Source organism: Erythrolamprus reginae, chromosome 5 (genome assembly GCF_031021105.1).
Source record: "Erythrolamprus reginae isolate rEryReg1 chromosome 5, rEryReg1.hap1, whole genome shotgun sequence".
Classification (NCBI taxonomy): Eukaryota; Metazoa; Chordata; class Lepidosauria; order Squamata; family Dipsadidae; genus Erythrolamprus; species Erythrolamprus reginae.
Window position 1 is genome coordinate 31087923 of NC_091954.1, and position 19995 is coordinate 31107917.

Genomic DNA, 19995 nt, shown 5'->3' on the forward strand with positions numbered 1-19995 from the left:
AGCAGCCTCACTAATTACCACAGCCCCACCCAACCACAGGTGGCCTCATTTTCTTTGATAATAATCTCTCAGTTGTTGTTGCCTATGCATTGCTCTCCGCACATGTGGCTGTATCATTAACTCTTGTTCTGAATCCAAGGAGGAGCTAGATAATTGATTTCCTTCTGAGCTGTCTGCCACACTCTCCTCCTCCCTGTCACTCATGTCTTCTTGGTCAGAGGAGCCTTCATCAGCAGATTCCACCGGGGGGGGGGCAAAACAGGCCTGCAGCATGTGGATGTCTCCCCCACATCCACAGTCCTTGGGGCAGGAGCTGGGCCAGAGCTAACCACAACAGAAATTAGGAAAGAATCAAGGTTGAAGTTAGGACTAACAAAAATTAAATACTTGGGAATTGGGAATACTTGGTTATGGAGAAATCCAGCAAAAATTGAGGAGGTGAATTATACATATGGAGCAAAATGTTGAAACAGATGAGGAATTGGAAAGAGAAAAAAATAAGGAGATTAGCTTTTAAAAAAGCATTAAAATGATGATAGTTCCCAAGATGATGTACCTGTTTCAGGTATTACCAGGAGGTTTATCAGGTTCAGGGAGTGGGACAAAAAACTTAATTATTGGGTTGAAGAAGATAAAAGACCGAGAGTAAGGAATAAGTGGTTAATAGCTAATGAAAAAGAGGGTGAATGGGGAATTCCATGCTTGGAGTTGTACAGAGAAGCATTTCAAATTGAAAGATTAATGGAGTTGCAACCAAGGTGCAAGCAAGTAATATATATAAGATGTTAGTGAAATCAGATGGGTATATGACCCAAAATTGACTAAATGCTGGCAGAGTGAAATACAAGTAGATGTGCAAGAGATGAAAAATATAGTGGAGAATATAAGGAAAATTAAGAATACAAGGGTTAGGGAAATGAGAAGGAAAATATTACATACGTGGTATTACACACCCGTTCAACTTGCATATTTCCAGCAGAATATTAAAAATATTTGTTGGCATGGGTGTCAAGATAAAGGAGTGTTTATGCATATGCTTTGGGAATGTCCGGTAGCACAGAACTTTTCGCAAAAAGTGCAAGATGATATTAGTAGGATGTTAAATATACGATGTATAATTACTAATGAAATGGCAGTATTAGTTAAAAGCAATGCGATGGGAGAATTTAGAGAAATAAAACAAGTAGTGATAGAAAGCGCTCAGGTGGTAATAGTCTTGCATTGGAAAGATACGACAAAATGGACAATGCAAAATTGGTACCGGTACATGGCAGATCATATTCAATTTGAGATTATGGATAAAAGGATGAATTCGGTTAATGAAACTGATTTGCGACAACTGATGGGAAGATGGAACAAGGTAAGACGATATATAGCTAGTAGAATCCAAGACCAAGCTACAAGGAATAAATTGGAATCACTTCATAATATGTAAACAAATATTTTCTTCTTGAGTTAAAATGGTATATATATAAGGAACAACCCCAATTTGGTGCTGGGGTGTGAATGTTTGTCTGGTGGTGGGCACCAATCACAGAGCACATGTTGTATGTTGTGTGTGTGTTCATATTTTACAAAAACAAATAAAAATTAATTAAAAAATTAAAAAGCAACTTGAGCATCTTCTTCGATCCACAGCTGACCTGAGAACATCATCTTTCGGCTGTGGCAAGGGGGGGTATTTGCCCAGATTTGCCTGGTGCATCAGTTGCGGCCCTATTTGGAGAGTGAGTCTTTGCTCATGGTCACTCATGCCCTTATCACCTCGAGGTCCATCACCCCGCAGACTGCATTGACTGCCAATTAGTTTCTGGAGACAATTCAAAGTGTTGGTTATGACCGATAAAGCCCTACATTGCATCAGGCCAGATTACCTCTGAGACTGACTTCTGCTCCATGAGTCCCAGCGACCAGTTAGGTCCCACAGAGTTGGCCTTCTCCAGGTCCCATCAATTAGACAATGTCATTTGGCGGGAACTAGGGGAAGAGCCTTCTCTGTAGGGGCCCTGGCCCTCTGGAGTCAGGTTCCCCTGGAGATTCGCACTACCCCCACCCTCCTTGCCTTACATAAAAACTTAAAGACCTATTTATGCCGCCAGGCTTAGGACCATTAGACCCTAGCCCCCTGGCCGACTAATGTAGTATGTTTTGATGTGTGAATGGTAATGGATGATTTTTTAAGTTTTTGTTAAATTAATTGGATTTTTTAGTTATGTATACTGTATATTGTATTTTGACATGTTGTGAGCTGCCCTGAGTCCTCAGAGAGGGGCAGCATACAAATCCAATAAATAAATAACTAAATAAATATTATTAATTGTTTTCCTGTAACTAGGCAAGCAGATCCCCAAAGCTATTGTATCTGTTTCAGTATCCAGAACTCAAAAGGCAGATGATTCAAGACAAGGGTGCCCTCTCAAAGGAAATCCTGAAAGCACATTACTTTATTCCCTGGTTAGGGCTTTAAAAAACCTTATTCAGAGATAGTAACAATGAAAGATCTTGCAAGCCAGTAAGAGCTGGGAACATCATTAGCACCTGGTTAGGGCTGAAAGAAATATTCTGAGCATGTATAGCAATGAAAAAAAAAACTGCAAAGACCTATAGCAAAGAGCACTGGTCTCCAAACAAACGGAGAGGGGCGGCATACAAATCTAATAAATAAATAAATAAATAAACAAACAAACAAACAAACAAACAAACAAACAAACAAACAGGTAATTTGTACAAGTCCCTTATCAGTTCTGAGATACTTAGCTTGCAGCTGTGAGGCAGTTCACAGTCCTTCTTCTTTCACAAAGTGAAACACACTTTGCTCTGGTTTAGTTTCAAAGCGGGGAAAAATCAGCACACAAAAGGTCAAAGTCATTAAAGCAGTCATGAAACATAACGATCAGATAATCCTCCACAATGGCCAAACCCATGGGCTGCTATTTATAGCAGCCTCACTAATTACCATAGCCCCACCCAACCACAGGTGGCCTCATTTTCTTTGATAATAACCTCTCAGTTGTTGTTGCCTATGCATCGCTCTCCGCATGCGTGGCTGTATCATTAACTCTTGTTCTGAATCCAAGGAGGAGCTAGATAATTGATCTCCTTCTGAGCTGTCTGCCACACTCCCCTCCTCCCTGTCATTCCTGTCTTCTTGGTCAGAGGAGCCTTCATCAGCAGATTCCACTGGGGGCAAAACAGGCCTGCAGCATGTGGATGTCTCCCCCACATCCACAGTCCTTGGAGCAGGAGCTGGGCCAGAACTAACCACAACACCATCCCCTCCCAGAAGGCTCCTCCCCTGGCTCCAGTGCAAGGGATGAGGTTTCTGGGGAAATTGGGCATGAAATGCTCGGATAAGTACGGGAGCATCAACCAGAACAGCCTCCACCCAGGAACAATCGTCATGCTCACCCTCCACCCATTGCACAAGATATTGAAAACAATTGTCCACCCAACGGGAGTCCCAGATGACATGGACCATGTCCTTGGGCAAATGATCCCGAACACAGGGGGCAGGCAACAAAGGGACACTGGGATGAAGGGGGCACTCAGGAGAAACAGGTGCCAAAAGGGAATGGTGGAAAACGGGGGAACCCACAGGTTGGCAGGCAACGTAAGCCGATAGGCCACCGGATTGATGACCATCTCAATTGGGAAAGGGCCCATGAAGCGAGGATCCAGCTTACGTCGAGGTAATTCCGAAGCAATGTGTTTGGTGGATAACCACACCTGGTCACCAACAGCCAACGGGGGGACGTCACGCCGAGACCGGTCCGCCACCCATCTGTAATCCTCTTTGGCCTTAATTAAATACCACTTCACCATCTCTTGAACCGCATGCAGTTCCGATACGAAGTCCTCTGCTGCAGGGACCGGGGAATCTAACAGGGTTAACGGGAAAAACCAGGGATGGAAGCCATAGTTAGCATAAAAGGGTGTGAGTCTTAAGGACGTATGCCGGGAGTTATTGAATGCAAACTCCGCTACCAGGAAGAAACGTGACCAATCAGCCTGCTGGTCAGACACAAAGCACCGCAGGTATTGTTCCAGCATGCCAATGGTTTTTTCTGTTCCCCCATCAGTCTGAGGGTGCTGGGTTGAAGCAAGACACACTTGAACCTGCAAAGCAGACATAAGCTCTTTCCAGAACCGTGCCATGAACTGAGTTCCTCGGTCCGACACAACTCGATCTGGAAATACATGGATCCAGAAGACATGTTGTAAAAACAATTTAGTGGTGTCATGAGATGTGGGTGCCTTGTGACAGGGGATGAAATGGACCATTTTTGTCAACATGTCCATCACCACCATGACTGTGGTGAACCGCGATGAGGGAGGCAAGAGTGTGACAAAGTCCATGGACACAGCTCCTCACCGCCTCGTGGGCGTTGGCAATGGCTGTAATAATCCTGGCGGGGCCCCTGTGGCTGACTTGGCTGCACGACACCATTCACATGTGGCAACAGACGAGTGAACATCATCTTGGATTCGCGGCCACCAAAATGTTCGAGTCACTAAGTCCAAGATTTTAAACAAGCCTAAATGACCCGCCGCAGGATTGTCATGGCATTGATACAGAATCAATCTGCAAAGCGGCCCTGCTGGGACGTACAACTGCCCCCGGTACTGGAGCAGTCCCTCAGCAAATGTCCAGGGAGAATTGGGCACCATCTCCCTCACTCGCTGTGCCACAAACCCATCCCCTCGCTGCATCTCACGGATACGCCTCCGCAAGTCAACAGGGTCCTGGGTAGCAGCCAGCGCTGCTGCTGGCAAGATTGTCTGTAATTGTCTCTTTCAGATGCAGAAACTTGGGTTTCCTAGACAAAGCATCCGCTCTGGGATTCTGGAAGCTGGGTGTGTACCGGATCCAAAAGTTGAACCTTGTGAAAAAGAACGACCAATGTATCTGTCGTTGACTCAACTTTTGGGCCGTTTGCAGGTACTCCAAGTTTTTATGGTCGGTCCTGACCTCTACCTGATGTCGGGCGCCCTCAAGATGATGTCGTCATGTCTCGAACGCCGACTTGACTGCCAAAAGTTCCTTTTCCCAGATCATGTAGTTCCTTTCCAAAGGCATGAGTTTTCTGGAGTGGTAGGCACACGGAAACAAGGTACCATCTTCGGAACGGGTCTGGAGAAGTACAGCTCCCATGGCAACATCAGAGGCATCCGTCTCAATGACAAACGACCGACACAGATCAGGATGTTGCAACAAGGGCTCTTTCATGAATGCATCCTTAAGAGCTACAAAAGTCCGCTGCTCCTCCGCATCCCAATGGAACGAGACCTGTTTTTGCAACAGCCGGGTGAGAGATGCGGTCAACTGGGCAAATCCTGGTATGAATGTGCGATAGTAGTTTGCAAACCCCAACAACCTCTGCACATCCTTGACTCTCTTTGGGGGTTGCCTGGTCTTTAGTGATGACATCTTGCCCGGGTCCATAGCGATGCCCCCTGGAGAAATGACATGACCCAAAAATTCTATGGTGGTCTGCAGAAACTGACACTTCTCCAGCTTAGCATATAAACAATGCTCTCTCAACCGGAGCAAAACCCAGCGCAAATGTCCCAAATGACTAGCCATGGAGGGGGAGTAAACTAAAATGTCATCCAAATATATGACCACAAAATGGTCTAACATGTCCCTGAATACATCGTTCATCAAATGCTGGAAAACAGCCGTGGCATTGATGAGTCCAAAGGGCATCACTGTATACTCAAAATGCCCGTATCGGGTGCCAAATGTTGTTTTCCACTCATCCCCTGGCCTTATACGAACCAAATTGTAAGCACTACGTAGGTCGATCTTGGAAAAAACAGTGGCAGCTCGTAAACGTTCCATTAATTCCGGAATCAGAGGCAAGGGATAGCGATTGCGCACCGTAATGGTGTTCAGGCGCTGGTAGTCACAACACAGACGTAAGTCCCCAGTCTTTTTCCCCACAAACAAGACAGCCAACAAAGGGGAGGTCGGTGGCCTGATGAACCCTTTGGCCAGATTTTTATCTATGAACTCGTTGAGGGCCAATAGTTCATGTTCCGACATAGAGTACAAACAACCAGCTGGCAACTTGGCATCAGGGAACAGGTCAATGGCACAATCATAAGGGTGATGCAGTGGCATGCAGTCCACCTCTTTTTCATTAAAGACATCCGCAATCTCAGCGAGGCCCTTTGGTAACACAGCTGTGGGGATAATGGGCCCTTGTGCAGCACATATGTGACGATGGTGGCCTACACATTGCAAACTGGGAAATGTGATGATGTTTTGCGACCACAGCACCTGAGGATCATGCACCCGTAACCATGACAACCCCAAGACAAAAGGGAAATGGAGGCCCAGCATGACATAAAATTGTAATGCCTCCACATGAGTCCCGATGCTGATCCGCACCGGCAAGTTCTGAAAACGGATGGGCCCAGACAACAACACCAGGCCATCAACAGAGGGTCCACAGGACACAAGAGAAATGAATGTCTCTGTGCAAACTCCTCATCCAGGAAATTTGTGGTGGCCCCTGAATCCACGAGGGCAAGAGCAGAAATCGATTGAGTACGCCAATCCCCCAGGAGCTTGACATTAATTGTGAGGTGACGGTACGTTCCAGGGTCGTTAGCCAAAGAATCTTTAACCGATGAAATGCCAGACCAACCTAGCGTTGCCACCAAGCCTGGCCGCCTTCGTTTCCCAACTGCACCTCCGGCGGGGAAACCAGGGGCATGGGGACAGCCATCGAGGGATCCGGAGCCATGGTGGGAACATGGGTTGAGGACTCTGGGAGCTGTCCTGCAAGAGTCTGTGTGGCAACAGGAGGACTGGGAGGAGTCGACACCGTGGCAGCAACCGTGCTCCTTCGTCTGTTGGGACAGGCATTGTGCATTTATAAACAGCTGCACCTGACTGAGTAAAGCTGCAAACATGCGTCTGCCACCCCAGAATTTTTCAGGCAGAGCCACAAAGCATTTCCTCCTTGGCAGGGCTGTGGGGCAGGAGCTGCTGGCTGCACCAGTGGAATGACAGGCTGCTGAAATAATGCCTCCACCTGGTTCTGTAATTGTTGCACTGTCTGAGTCAGCCCTTGGATCTCCAACCGCAAAGCATTGAAGACTGCTTGGATGTCTGCCATACCAGCAGCCAGGATCAGATAAATGCCAGAAAAAAGAGAAGCAAACAATCGCAAACACTTCCCTCTGGAATGGCGTGTGTCTAAGGTGGAGGATTATACTGTTCTGGCGGGCTCTCTGGTAGACTCCTCCCAAAAATTCACAGGTACAAATTTCAGACACACACACGTTTGAAAATTCAAAACAATGTTCTTTATAATGAAAATTCACTTAAACTAAGCCCTCTTTGAATATAGCAAAGAGCACTTGTCTCCAAACAAACTTCTAATTTGTACAAGTCCCTTATCAGTTCTGAGATACTTAGCTTACAGCTGTGAGGCAGTTCACAGTCCTTCTTCTTTCACAAAGTGAAACACACTTTTCTCTGGTTTAGTTTCAAAGCGTGGAAAAATCAGCAGACAAAAGGTCAGTAAAGCAATCACGAAACACAATGATCAGATAATCCTCCACAATGGCCAAACCCACCGGCTGCTATTTATAGCAGCCTCACTAATTACCACAGCCCCACCCAACCACAGGTGGCCTCATTTTCTTTGATAATAATCTCTCAGTTGTTGTTGCCTATGCATCGCTCTCCGCATGCGTGGCTGTATCATTAACTCTTGTTCTTAATCCAAGGAAGAGCTAGATAATTGATCTCCTTCTGAGCTGTCTGCCACACTCTCTTCCTCCCTATCACTCCTGTCTTCTTGTTCAGAGGAGCCTTCATCAGCAGATTCCACCGGGGGCAAAACAGGCCTGCAGCATGTGGATGTCTCCCCCACATCCACAGTCCTTGGGGCAGGAGCTGGGCCAAAGCTAACCACAACACATTGCAATGCCTCTTTTTTTGGTTCACCAAGCTAGTATATATGTTTCCAATTTTGGGGTTAAAGAATAATTTTCTCTTGGTCTTTTTAATATGAACTTCTTGTATTATCACCATCTGTGCTTTTTGTTTTCTGAGTTTAGAAAATATTTGATTTCTTTTTCTTGGTTCATTTAGTCCATTTACGTTTACATAAAATATTTTCATATCTTCCGACATATTTATTTGTAGTATTTCTTGGTATCTTTAGATTTGCGCTGAGGTTGTTTTCTTCTTGCACCTGAGTCTTCCTCCTTCCGCTGGCTGGTGTCGCCCAACTCATCCTCTTTTCTTGCGGATACTTTTTTTATTGGTTGCTCAAATTTACTTATACCACTTGTTTCATAAAATTCTCTAGCATCTTCAATGTTTTCTAATTTTACTCTTTGTGATTGCCAATATAGGGAGAGTCCTTCTGGTATAAGCCAGTGGAAGGTTATATTTTCTTTGATTAAAATCTTAGTCAGGAAATAATAATCCCTCCTGCTTTCTCGTACTCTTCTTGGAACTTGTTTTAGTATTGTAATTTCTTTTCCTTTATCTTGTAGTTTTTCATTTCTTGTCCACTTCAGAATATCGTCTCTTATAGTTTTCCTCACAAATTTGGTGTGAACTTTTCTCGGTAGATTGTGTCTTCATACATAGCTTGTTTTCACTCTGTAAATTCATCAATTTCTTTTATTAGTTCCAAGGGATCAATCTGAAGGATTCCTCCTATAATTTCTCCCATTTTTGCTTGTAGATCTTCGTCCTTTTCTTCTGTTATATTCTGGAATCTCAGGCCATAAGATGTACGTTGTAATTCTAGGTGTGTAATTGATTCGTTGTATCCTTTGTTTGGGAAATCAGATCTATCTTCAAAGTCATCCATTTTTTGTTCAACTTTATCTATTTTGCCTTCTACCGTCTTGATTCTTTGTTCATTCTCTTTCAAGGTCTGTTGTATTTCCGCAACTTTGTCATCAACTTCCTTCATTTTCACCTTCATTTCTCCGGTATCTACTTTCAGTTCCCCTATTTCTGCTTTTAACCCTTCACGTTGTTGATTCGCTTCATTTTGAGATTTTAACATAAAGTCTTGCATTAAGTTCAATGTTTCCTGAATTGTTTGGAGCGTAGGCTGTGGTTGCGCTTTCTCTTTCTTTTTGTCCTTAGCTAACATACTTGTAGCTGTACTTTGATGCACAGGCGAAGGCAAAGGTGTGGAGATGTGGAAGAGGTTAAAGTTTGTTTTTAATTGCCTTTGTGAAGGTGGATGTACTCAACATCCTGTGTATGTCTTGAAATAATACTTTATTTAATATGATTCTAATTCTCTCTCTCTTCTTCAGTATCTAATATTACTTTTAATATAATTACTGTATTGTTATGAAAAAGGTAGAAGTCCTTCCACTTCTTCTAAATTTCCCTTACTTTCTATTATAATGTCAATTAATCCAAATAAACTTCAAACCAGTTAAAAATTACAGCTTTAAGTCTAGTTTAAAAATCTATTAAAATGAGAAAAAACTTTTAATATAATTATATATCAATATTTTTAAAGGAAACTTATTTCTTTATATATCACTCTTAAGAAAATCAATTATATCATTTTAACAGAAATATAAAGTTAATTATAGTTATGTAGTCTAAATTGATAAGCACATAAAAATAGTGGGAAGAAGGAAAAAAAGGAAAGAAGAAAAGGGAGAGGGCGAAAAAAGCTTTAAATCAATACTATTGAAAAAAGAAAGCTTAATTAAGTTATACTTAAAATACCTTGTATAATATTATATCCTTTAGTAGTTAAATTTCTAGAGGTTATGCAACATAATACTATAAAATCATAAAAGTCATTTAAAAATTTAAAGACCAAAAGGAAATTTTTCCCTTTCTTTAAAAATATAAGGATGAATTATACCTTTATTTAAGAGAGTTCAACAAATGAATAAATTTTAATTCTAACTTTTCTAATAACAGCCACTTTCTTAAAAGTTAAAAATTAAAAGACACCACACCACACCAGGGAAAGGGGAAAGTTTAAAATTAGCAATTCATTATGTCAATTGATTTTAGTACAAAAATATCTCAGAATAAAAAAGAAGAAGAAAAGCAAAAGAAAGAAGACACCAATATAATATTAGATATGTACTTATAGTTTTCAAACCAAATATATGATACAATTTTTAAGGAAAAGAGAGAAAGAACCCCTTTTAATAGACCCAATAGATATCACAAATACTTAATTTATAGTTCTTCTTTTCTTCTCTTCTTCTTCTCTTTGATGGTCTGTTTAAAAAGTCTTTTTTGTTGATTGAAGATTTCAAATTTTAAAGTTCCCTTCCAAAGTCCATTTGGTCTTTACTTAGGTATGATCCAAAGTATGGCCAGTTATAATCCAAATTTAATTATAATCCAATGGTAATTCCAAGGCAAATCACGAAACATATATATATATATATATATATATATATATATATATATATATATATATATATATACACACATACATACATACATAATTATATAATTATATAATTATATAATTATATGATTATATGATTATATGATTATATGATTATATAATTATATAATTATATAATTATATAATTATATAATTATATGATTATATGATTATATGATTATATAATTATATAATTATATAATTATATAATTATATAATTATATAATTATATACAGTAATTATATAATTGTATAATTGTATAATTGTATAATTATATAATTATATAATTGTATAATTGTATAATTGTATAATTGTATAATTGTATAATTGTATAATTGTATAATTGTATAATTGTATAATTGTATAATTGTATAATTGTATAATTGTATAATTGTATAATTGTATAATTGTATAATTGTATAATTGTATAATTGTATAATTATATGTATAATTATATAATTGTATAATTATATAATTATATAATTATATTCCAAAGGGATTCCAAAACCAATAATGCCAAACCGAATTTCAAGTTTTATTCTATATCAAATTCTTTGTAATCCAATTTGTCGTTAAAAGCCACATAAAGTAATTGTAATCCAATAATTTATAAATCGATTGTAATCCAATTCCAAATTTAATTACTTGCGACAGTTATTGTTTTTAATGGTTCCTTCCAGACAGTGTAGGGAAAAAAAATGGTCCTGTACTTTTGCAGAGAAAAAAAAGGTATGTCCCAATTTCCAATACTAGCGAAAATAATCTATCGATAAATCTCTTCTATTTTTCATTCATCTCTTTCATTTCACAATTTTTGTTCTTTCTTTCCTTATTTTTATTTTTCAAAAAAGACACAAAAAGTAAAAAAGTAAAGACACAAAAAGTAATCCTTCCGCAGGTAGAGTAAGAAAGAAGAACCCAAAGTCTGCAGTGAATTTAAATTTCCTTCTTTCAACAAATTTTAAAGGATTTTTAGTCTTAATTAACTCTCATCCCCTAGAATCCTCTTCAGGGATGTGAGTTTTATATCAAATCGCTATCTTTTACAGTCTTTAATTCAATTCTTATAAATTTAGATGATTTGTTTAATAAGAAAAAAAGTTCCGGCCGCAAATTCACTTTGGCCCAAGGATATGATTTTTTCTCTTACTACTTTCTTTTTCGCCTTTTATTTTAATTGTTCTAATTGTTTTCGAGGTGAAACTACCAAAATAGAGCTTATACCTTTAATTTCTTCTTTTCTTCTTTTCTTCTTTTTCTGCTTTGCTAAATTAGATTCGGAGTTCTGCTTCTTCTTCTGATTTTCTTCACTTCCCACTTGTATGGCCGGACTGCAATGGATGGGTCCTCGAGGAAACAAGGCTCGGTTCTCCCGTCTCTAAAGCTGCGGGGTAGACCCTTCCCTTTGGAGCTTCGGTGTTAGCTCCTTGGGATTGGGGGAAACCCCTGTTCTACGATCGGACCATCCGGGTCTGATCCAATCGCAAATAGCGACCTTTAGAGGGGTGAAAGGAGTCTTGGGAACAGAGCCCTGCCCTGGAGCCTTCGCTGCAGCCCCGGTCCAAACCAGAAGTCTCATTGGGGGAATCTTCAAGTGGATGTTGTATAATAAATACAACAAGTAGTTATTCTTGACTTATATGACTTGCACTGTTAAGTGACTTGTGTTCTTATCTTTCCCAGCATTGTGATTTCTTCAAAGAAGTTCTAGCTCTTTGTACAGTAAGAGGGCAGAAAACTGCTTTCAGCAGGTTAGTTTGAAAGTTAAAAGTTTCTTTAAAATTAACTGAAGGTGCACTGGACAGGGAATCTCTTGGCAGTCAATAAATGTTTGTGACATGTTTGGTGATATCACATCTCCAAACATGACGATAATGAATTTTGAAAATTACAGAAGAGACTGAGGAACATATAGTGGACTGAGTTGGCACTTTGCTACTTCTGTAGAAAATATGCATGTTTTACTTTGTAAATTATTTGAAGATTGACAAAGATGTGTTTCCTACAAATTAAGTAAGGCTTAGAAGCTTAGTATATGAAAAATTTATTTATTTATTTATTTATTTATTTATTTATTTATTTATTTATTTATTTATTTATTTATTTATTTATTTATTTATTTATTTATTTATTTATTTATTTATTTATTTATTTATTTATTTATTTATTTATTTATTTATTTATTTATTTATTTATTTATTTATTTATTTATTTATTTATTTATTTATTTATTTATTTATTTATTTATTTATTTATTTATTTATTTATTTATTTATTTATTTATTAGATTTGTATGCCGCCTCTCTCCGTAGACTCACCATTCAGTATGTGCAATACTGCCATTCAATATGTGCATCACTTGATTTTTTTTCTTCAGAAGTTGCATAAAAGCCAGTGGCGACAGCCCCTCATCCATTGGCAGGCAAGGCTTCTGACTGTGATGCTTCGCAAGGGTCGAAGCGTAAAGCTGATGATAAGACTGAAGTAAATTTTACGAAGAAAAAGTGCAACTTGAAGTTTAAGCCAGAGTGGTTGATCAAGTTAGTAGAGACTAAACTGCTGACTTCAACTAAAAAACAGTTAACAAAACTGGGCAACATCTTCACTTATCGTGAAAATACGGATGACATTGTTTGCCAGATATGCCATGAAGCCCATACAGGTTGCGCATTCGCCACTGGAAAGCAATGGAATGATTGGAAAATTGATTATTTGAAGGGTCATATCAATCAAAAGATTCACCTGGATTCGGACACCAAATTACCATACCAGAAATCTGGAGGGTTGACTGAAAGTGCAGAAGACAGAGCGAAGAGAAAAGAAGTTTCCCTATCCCCTCCCCTCTTTCCTTTTCCTTTTTGTTTTATTTTATTCATGGTATCTTCTGCTTATACCCACACTTATTTTTTTCTATCCTTTATAATAATTTAACTGTTAGTGGGTTCCCCTAAGTCCTTTTCTCCATCCCCTTTCTTTCTCCTTCTTTCTTTCTTCCTGTGATTAACCCTGCTGTTCTGTTTCGGGTCTATTTGACCCGAAGCCAAGTTTGAGTCCCTGTAAAAAATTTTCCCTGCATATCTGAAACTTGAAATTTCATGACTATTCATCATTTCAGGGGTTCTCTCTATGAGAATTTTTTTGGGGGGTGGGGGGCTTAGTTTTTGCTGGGCAAAAAAAGTTAAAAATCTTCTGTTCCCGGGTCACCCTGACCCGGACCGAAAACTCTTCATTTGCAGTGCTTATGTTTGGTCTTTTTGAAAGCTTTTTTCACTTGAAAAGTAGTCTGAACATTTCTGCACACAATGATATGAAAATTGAAGTGAAAAAAGTAAATCTTATTGGTTTATTTTGCTGATATAATGCACGCCCCCCCGTTTTTGTGAAAGTTTTTTCAATTTATGGATAGTTTTGCTTGCAAAATGCATTCTATTTTACTGAAGTTGGTGTGGGATTGGTAGCTTGAACATTTCTGAATATAAGAAAAATATAAAGGAACTGAAAAAAATGATTCTTACTGGTTTTTTAACATCAGAAATAAGGCCTTCCCCTCCCCCTCAGCTGCTTGCAACCATTTTCACTTTTTATTTTTTTATGCTCCAAATCCGAAATATTCTTTAAAATCTTAGGCATTCATTTACTCAATTTAACAATGCTGATCATCAAAAAAATATTTGTGGGGGTGGGGGAAAAAAAATTTTTCTGGGCAAAAAAAAAGTCACGTTTAGTCTGTTCGGATCATATTGACCCGGACCAAAATGATTTTTTTTAGGTACTTGAATTTGGTCTTTTTGAAAACTTTTTCAACTGGAAAACTATTTTGAACATTTATGAACATAATGATATGAAAATTGAACTGGAAAAATTGAGACTTATATTTTTATTTTGATCAAAAAGCCCCTCCCCCCATCCTTTCTGAATTTCGTCTCAATTTCTATTTTTTAAGGCTACAAATCCCCAAGGAATTTTCCCACAAAAGGTTTGATATACTAAATTGAACATTTATGAATATAGGAAAAATATAAATGAACTGGAAAAAATGGTTCTTATTGGTTTATTTTTGCCACAAAAGGGCCACCCCACCCTCGGCCTTGCTGTGTGCCATTATTGTCACTTTTTATACATATTTGGCTAGAAATATTTGGAATATCCTTTTGAAAATCAACCACATTGTAGCCAGAGAACTAATTTTATGAAACAAATCCATTTTACTAAAAAAAGTATGTAAGTTTGAAATTAACAGCATAATTTTTATATAAATTGAAATAATTGAACGTGGGGGGAGGCATACATTTATGTGCAAAATAAACCAATATGCATCAATTTTTCCAGTTCAATTTTCATATCATTATGTTCAGAAATGTTCAAGCTACCAATCCCACACCAACTTTAGTAAAATAGAATGTATTTTGCTAGCAAAACTATCCATAAAGTGAAGACTATTTAAAAAAAATGGGGGGCGTGCATTTCATCAACAAAATAAACCAATATGCATCAATTTTTCCAGTTCAATTTTCATATCATTATGTTCAGAAATGTTCAAGCTACCAATCCCACACCAACTTTAGTAAAATAGAATGTATTTTGCAGGCATAATTATCAATAAACCTAAAAAAAATTCACAAAAACGGGGGGGAGGCATATTTATGTGCAAAATAAACCAATAAGGATTAATTTCATCAGTTCAATTTTCATATCATTGTGTGCAGAAATGTTCAGACTACTTTCCAAGTGAAAAAAGTATTCAAATTGACCAAACATAAGCACTGCAAATGAAGAGTTTTCGGTCCGGGTCAGGGTGACCCGGGAACAGAAGATTTGTAACTTTTTTTAAACAGAACAGCAGGGTTAAGTGTGATTAATTGTTTGATTAAATTAGTAAATTGGTAAGGCTTTAACTGATTAATTATACTGACTATAGTGATTATATTGTGATTATACTAGAAGTCTTGAACAAAATTTAGTTTATAAAATATAGAATATAATAATATATAATAAGTTAGTTATATTAAATTATTTATTGATATTTATTGTTATTAACTATTAACTATTAACTATTGTTGATTTTTATATACTTATATACTTATTGATATTTACTGATTAATTAAGACACACATATACTTATAGATATATAATTAGAAATTTTAAACTTGACTTTTATTAACTATTGATATTTGATATTGGATAACTTAGAACTGTGATAAGTGGGGAAAATCTGACAAGCTGAATTGATTGACTTTCTGAAACAAATTACTACTTTCTCCCATAATTAACTGATGCTGTTGAATACACCTTTTATAGAGTAATTTTTAAAGATAAACTTGAGGAAATTTTACAAATTTCTTAATAGAAAGATATTATGTCAACCAACTTCTCTAAATACCAGAAGAAATCTATACCAGGAACCCCGCCTATACAAAATACAAAATCTAATATAGAAATGGCAACAATGGATAAAGCATCTCTTCAATCAATACAAGCATCATTAAATTTAATCCAGGAATTTATGGTACAGAGTCAGGAGTCTGCGACAGCAACCCAAGAAACTATAAAACAGAATCCAGAGGAAACAAATAAAAACTTTGAAAAAATGTCTGATAAAATTGAAGGGTTAGAAAATCGAATGGAGAATATACAAGAGATTATAATTAATCACGAACAAAGAATCCAAAAATTAGAAACAGATACAAGGAAAATAGAGGAGAATAGATGTGAAGCAGAGGGAAGATTAAAGGCGGCCAATAAAGATCTTGAGGCCTCAATTGCAATATTAGAAATGGAGAAATCGGCACAATTCCTCCGCTTCCAAAATATTCCTGAAAACGCAGATGAAGATCTATTTAATAAATTAGCAGAATTAATAAGTGAAAACACACAAATTGAAATCGAGGAGGTGAAAAATCATATTGATGAAATATATAGAATTCAGACAAACTACGCGAAGAATCACAGACTACCGAGAGAAGTTCACGTAAAATTTATGAAAAAATCTATAAGAGATGAAATTTACAAAACAACAAGAAATGAGAAAATAATCTATCAAGAAAAAGAAATAATGGTTCTCAAGCAGATACCTAAAAGGATAAGGGAGAAAAGGAGAGAATATCACTTTTTAATGGTGAAATTGATGAGAAGGGAAATACCATTTCGATGGTTAATCCCGGAAGTATTTTAATAACTTGGAATGGGAGAAAAATTAAAATTGATTCATTTGAAAAAGCTGATTATTTTATTAAACAACACTTACAAAAAGAAGAAGATAATCGTCAAGATATAGAACATCAAATTCGAAGGGAGAGATTGGAGGAGGAGAGAGGAGAGGAAGACCAGGAGAAGAGAGAACCCCAAAAGGAGGAAAGAATTATAACAAGAGCGGCAGCAAAGTGACAATAGAGGGGAAGGGAGAAACGGGAAAGAGGAAAGAAGGAAAATATGGCAAAAACACTTAATCTATTTTCAGTAAATATCAACGGATTGAATTCACCTATTAAAAGAAAATAGACAATGACGAAATTAATAAAACAAAATTCAGATATATTATGCCTACAAGAAGTCCATATAAGAAATCAGGACCGCAAATTGTTAGAAAATAAAAAACTAGGTAAATTATTCACAGCATTAACAGATTCAAAAAAAGGGGGCATAGCTCTATACATTAGGGACACATTTCAACCTGAAAAAAATCTATACGGACAAGGAGAGAAGAATATTAAGTGTAAAGATCAGAATAGGAAACAAAGAAATAGTTATAATAGCAATTTATGCCACAAATTCAAATCAGAAACAATTTTATAAAAAACTAGCAGAACATGTAGGACAGATAGAAAAGGGAAACATTTGTATTATTGGAGATTACAACGCGGTGTATGCTATTAAAAAAGACTATAAAACAATGAAAAAAAATCGAAGGAGAGGAAAACCCTACAATTAGAATTTCATGAGATGGTGACAGAACACAGACTTGTAGACATATGGAGAGAGAGACACCCCCAAAACTTAGAATATACTTTCTACTCACCACCTCAGAAATCTTGGTCTAGGATAGACATGATTTGGGCAGATAAAGAAATCGGGAAACTAATTCAAGATATCAAAATAGGCCCGAATTTATGGGCAGACCACTATCCAATATTAGTAAAAATCAAAAACCCGAGAAAAGAGCATTATCGATGATCCGTAAACCAAACTTTAATTCAAGAACAAAATTACATTAATTATATTAAACAAGAACTTAAATTATTTTTTAAAGACAATTGGAATAATGATACTATAATTCAGAATATTTGGGACACTACGAAAGCATTTATAAGAGGGTTAACAATAGCATACTTAGTGAAAATTAAGAAATCTAAAGATAAAAAATTGAATGAATATAAAATAAATTAAAATATTTAGAAACAGAAATACAAAAAGATCTCCAAAATGAAAAAATAAGAGAAGAAAGGGATAAAATAAAACATAACATTAATCTAATAATACAAGACGAAATTGCTGTAAAACTAAAGATGACTAAACAACACCAATTTGAAAACGCAAATAAAACAGGCAGATGGTTAGCATATAAATTAAAAGAAGAAGAAGAACAATATATACAAAGATTAGAGGATGAAAATGGAGAAACTCAATACATAATGGATAAAAAAAAAGAATATCGCAGTTAAATATTATACTGACTATACCAAAGAGAAGAAACAAAAAAAAGATCAATTAAATAGGTACTTAGAAAATGTAAAATAAGAAGAAATATCAGAACTAGACAAAGCAATACTAAATAAAGAAATAACCCTAATAGAATTGGAAAACGTGATAACCAAACAAAAAAATAATAAAACACCAGGCCCAGATGGGACACTGGCAGAATTTTACAAAGAATTAAAGGAAACAATAGGGGAAATATTATTAATCATACTTAACGAGGTGTTAGAAAAGGGATTATTACCCACAACATGGACACAAGCGCTAGTAAATATAATACTGAAAGACCTTTCTAAAAAACAAAATATACAAAACTACAGACCAATATAACTTCTTAATGTTGATTACAAATTTTTATGTCAATTATGGCAGAGAGACTAAAACCAATTATGAATAAAAGAATAAATTATTATCAAAACGGATTTCTGCCAGGAAGATATATAAGAAATAATATAAGAACGATATTGGACATGTTAGAATATTACGGCGTACATTCGGAAAGACAACTAGCCCTTATGTTCTTAGATGCCCAAAAAGCGTTTGACAATTTGAGATGGGAATTTATATTAGAGTTAATTTAAAAAATGAAATTCGGACCAAAAATCACCCAAATGATACAAACAATATACCATAATCAATCTGCAAAAATTATAATTAATGGTGAACTAACAGATTCGTTTCAAATTTAGAAAGGGGTACGGCAAGGTTGTCCGCTATCTCCACTTTTATACATACTAGCGGTGGAAACAATGCTAAATCAAATAAGAGCAAATTTATTTATTTTTTGGGGAAAAGTTTATTAAATATTTACAGTAAAATCACACAACTACAATACATATAATACAGCAATACATACAGAAAGATTTATATGGAAAAAAGGAAAAAGGTGAGTAAAAAGAGAGATAGGTGTGAAAGAAAGTAAGAAAGAGAGAGTAAAGCACTCTGCTTTATCTATTACATTTTTGATATCGTTATTTACATTTAAACTACTCTAAGAGTAGTGAATTTGATATGCAGCTTAAGTCTGATCCATAAAGGAAAATCTTCCTTTTATTGCTTTATTATACATCGGTTACATAAATACATTTCCAATTCTTCATGTCATTTTGTCAATCACATATCCTTCTTGTTTCAATGGTATAATGATGCTATGGTATATTAATGTGTACTCCGGATAAGACGGAGTGGCTGTGGGTTCTGCCTCCCAAGGACAATCCCATCTGTCCGTCCATCACCCTGGGGGGGGAATTATTGACCCCCTCAGAGAGGGTCCGCAACTTGGGCGTCCTCCTCGATCCACAGCTCACATTAGAACAACATCTTTCAGCTGTGGCGAGGGGGGCGTTTGCCCAGGTTCGCCTGGTGCACCAGTTGCGGCCCTATCTGGACCGGGACTCATTGCTCACAGTCACTCATGCCCTCATCACCTCGAGATTCGACTACTGTAATGCTCTCTACATGGGGCTACCTTTGAAAAGTGTTCGGAAACTTCAGATCGTGCAAAATGCAGCTGCGAGAGCAGTCATGGGTCTACCTAGGTATGCCCATGTTTCACCATCACTCCGCAGTCTGCATTGGTTGCCGATCAATTTCCGGTCACAATTCAAAGTGTTGGTTATGACCTTTAAAGCCCTTCATGGCATCGGACCAGAATATCTCTGAGACCGCCTCCTGCCGCACGAATCCCAGCGACCGATTAGGTCCCACAGAGTGGGCCTTCTCCGGGTCCCGTCAACTAAACAATGTCGGTTGGCGGGCCCCAGGGGAAGAGCCTTCTCTGTGGCGGCCCCGGCCCTCTGGAACCAACTCCCCCCGGAGATTAGAACTGCCCCTACTCTTCCTGCCTTCCGTAAACTCCTTAAAACCCACCTTTGTCGGCAGGCATGGG

The 19995-nt window shown here is 37.4% G+C and overlaps 1 protein-coding gene across 1 annotated transcript; it reads left to right on the forward strand.

The window, feature by feature from the left end:
* Window positions 1-15861: 15861 nt before the first annotated feature.
* LOC139168575 (trophozoite exported protein 1-like) lies at window positions 15862-16587 on the forward strand. Its single transcript, XM_070754199.1, has one exon. It carries the CDS (start codon window positions 15862-15864, stop codon window positions 16585-16587), a length of 726 nt encoding a protein of 241 aa, XP_070610300.1.
* The last annotated feature ends 3408 nt before the right edge of the window (window positions 16588-19995 follow it).

Excerpts from the sequence above, each read along its gene's own strand:
- LOC139168575 (XM_070754199.1), top strand. The coding sequence starts at position 15,862 with ATGGATAAAGCATCTCTTCAATCAATACAAGCATCATTAAATTTAATC.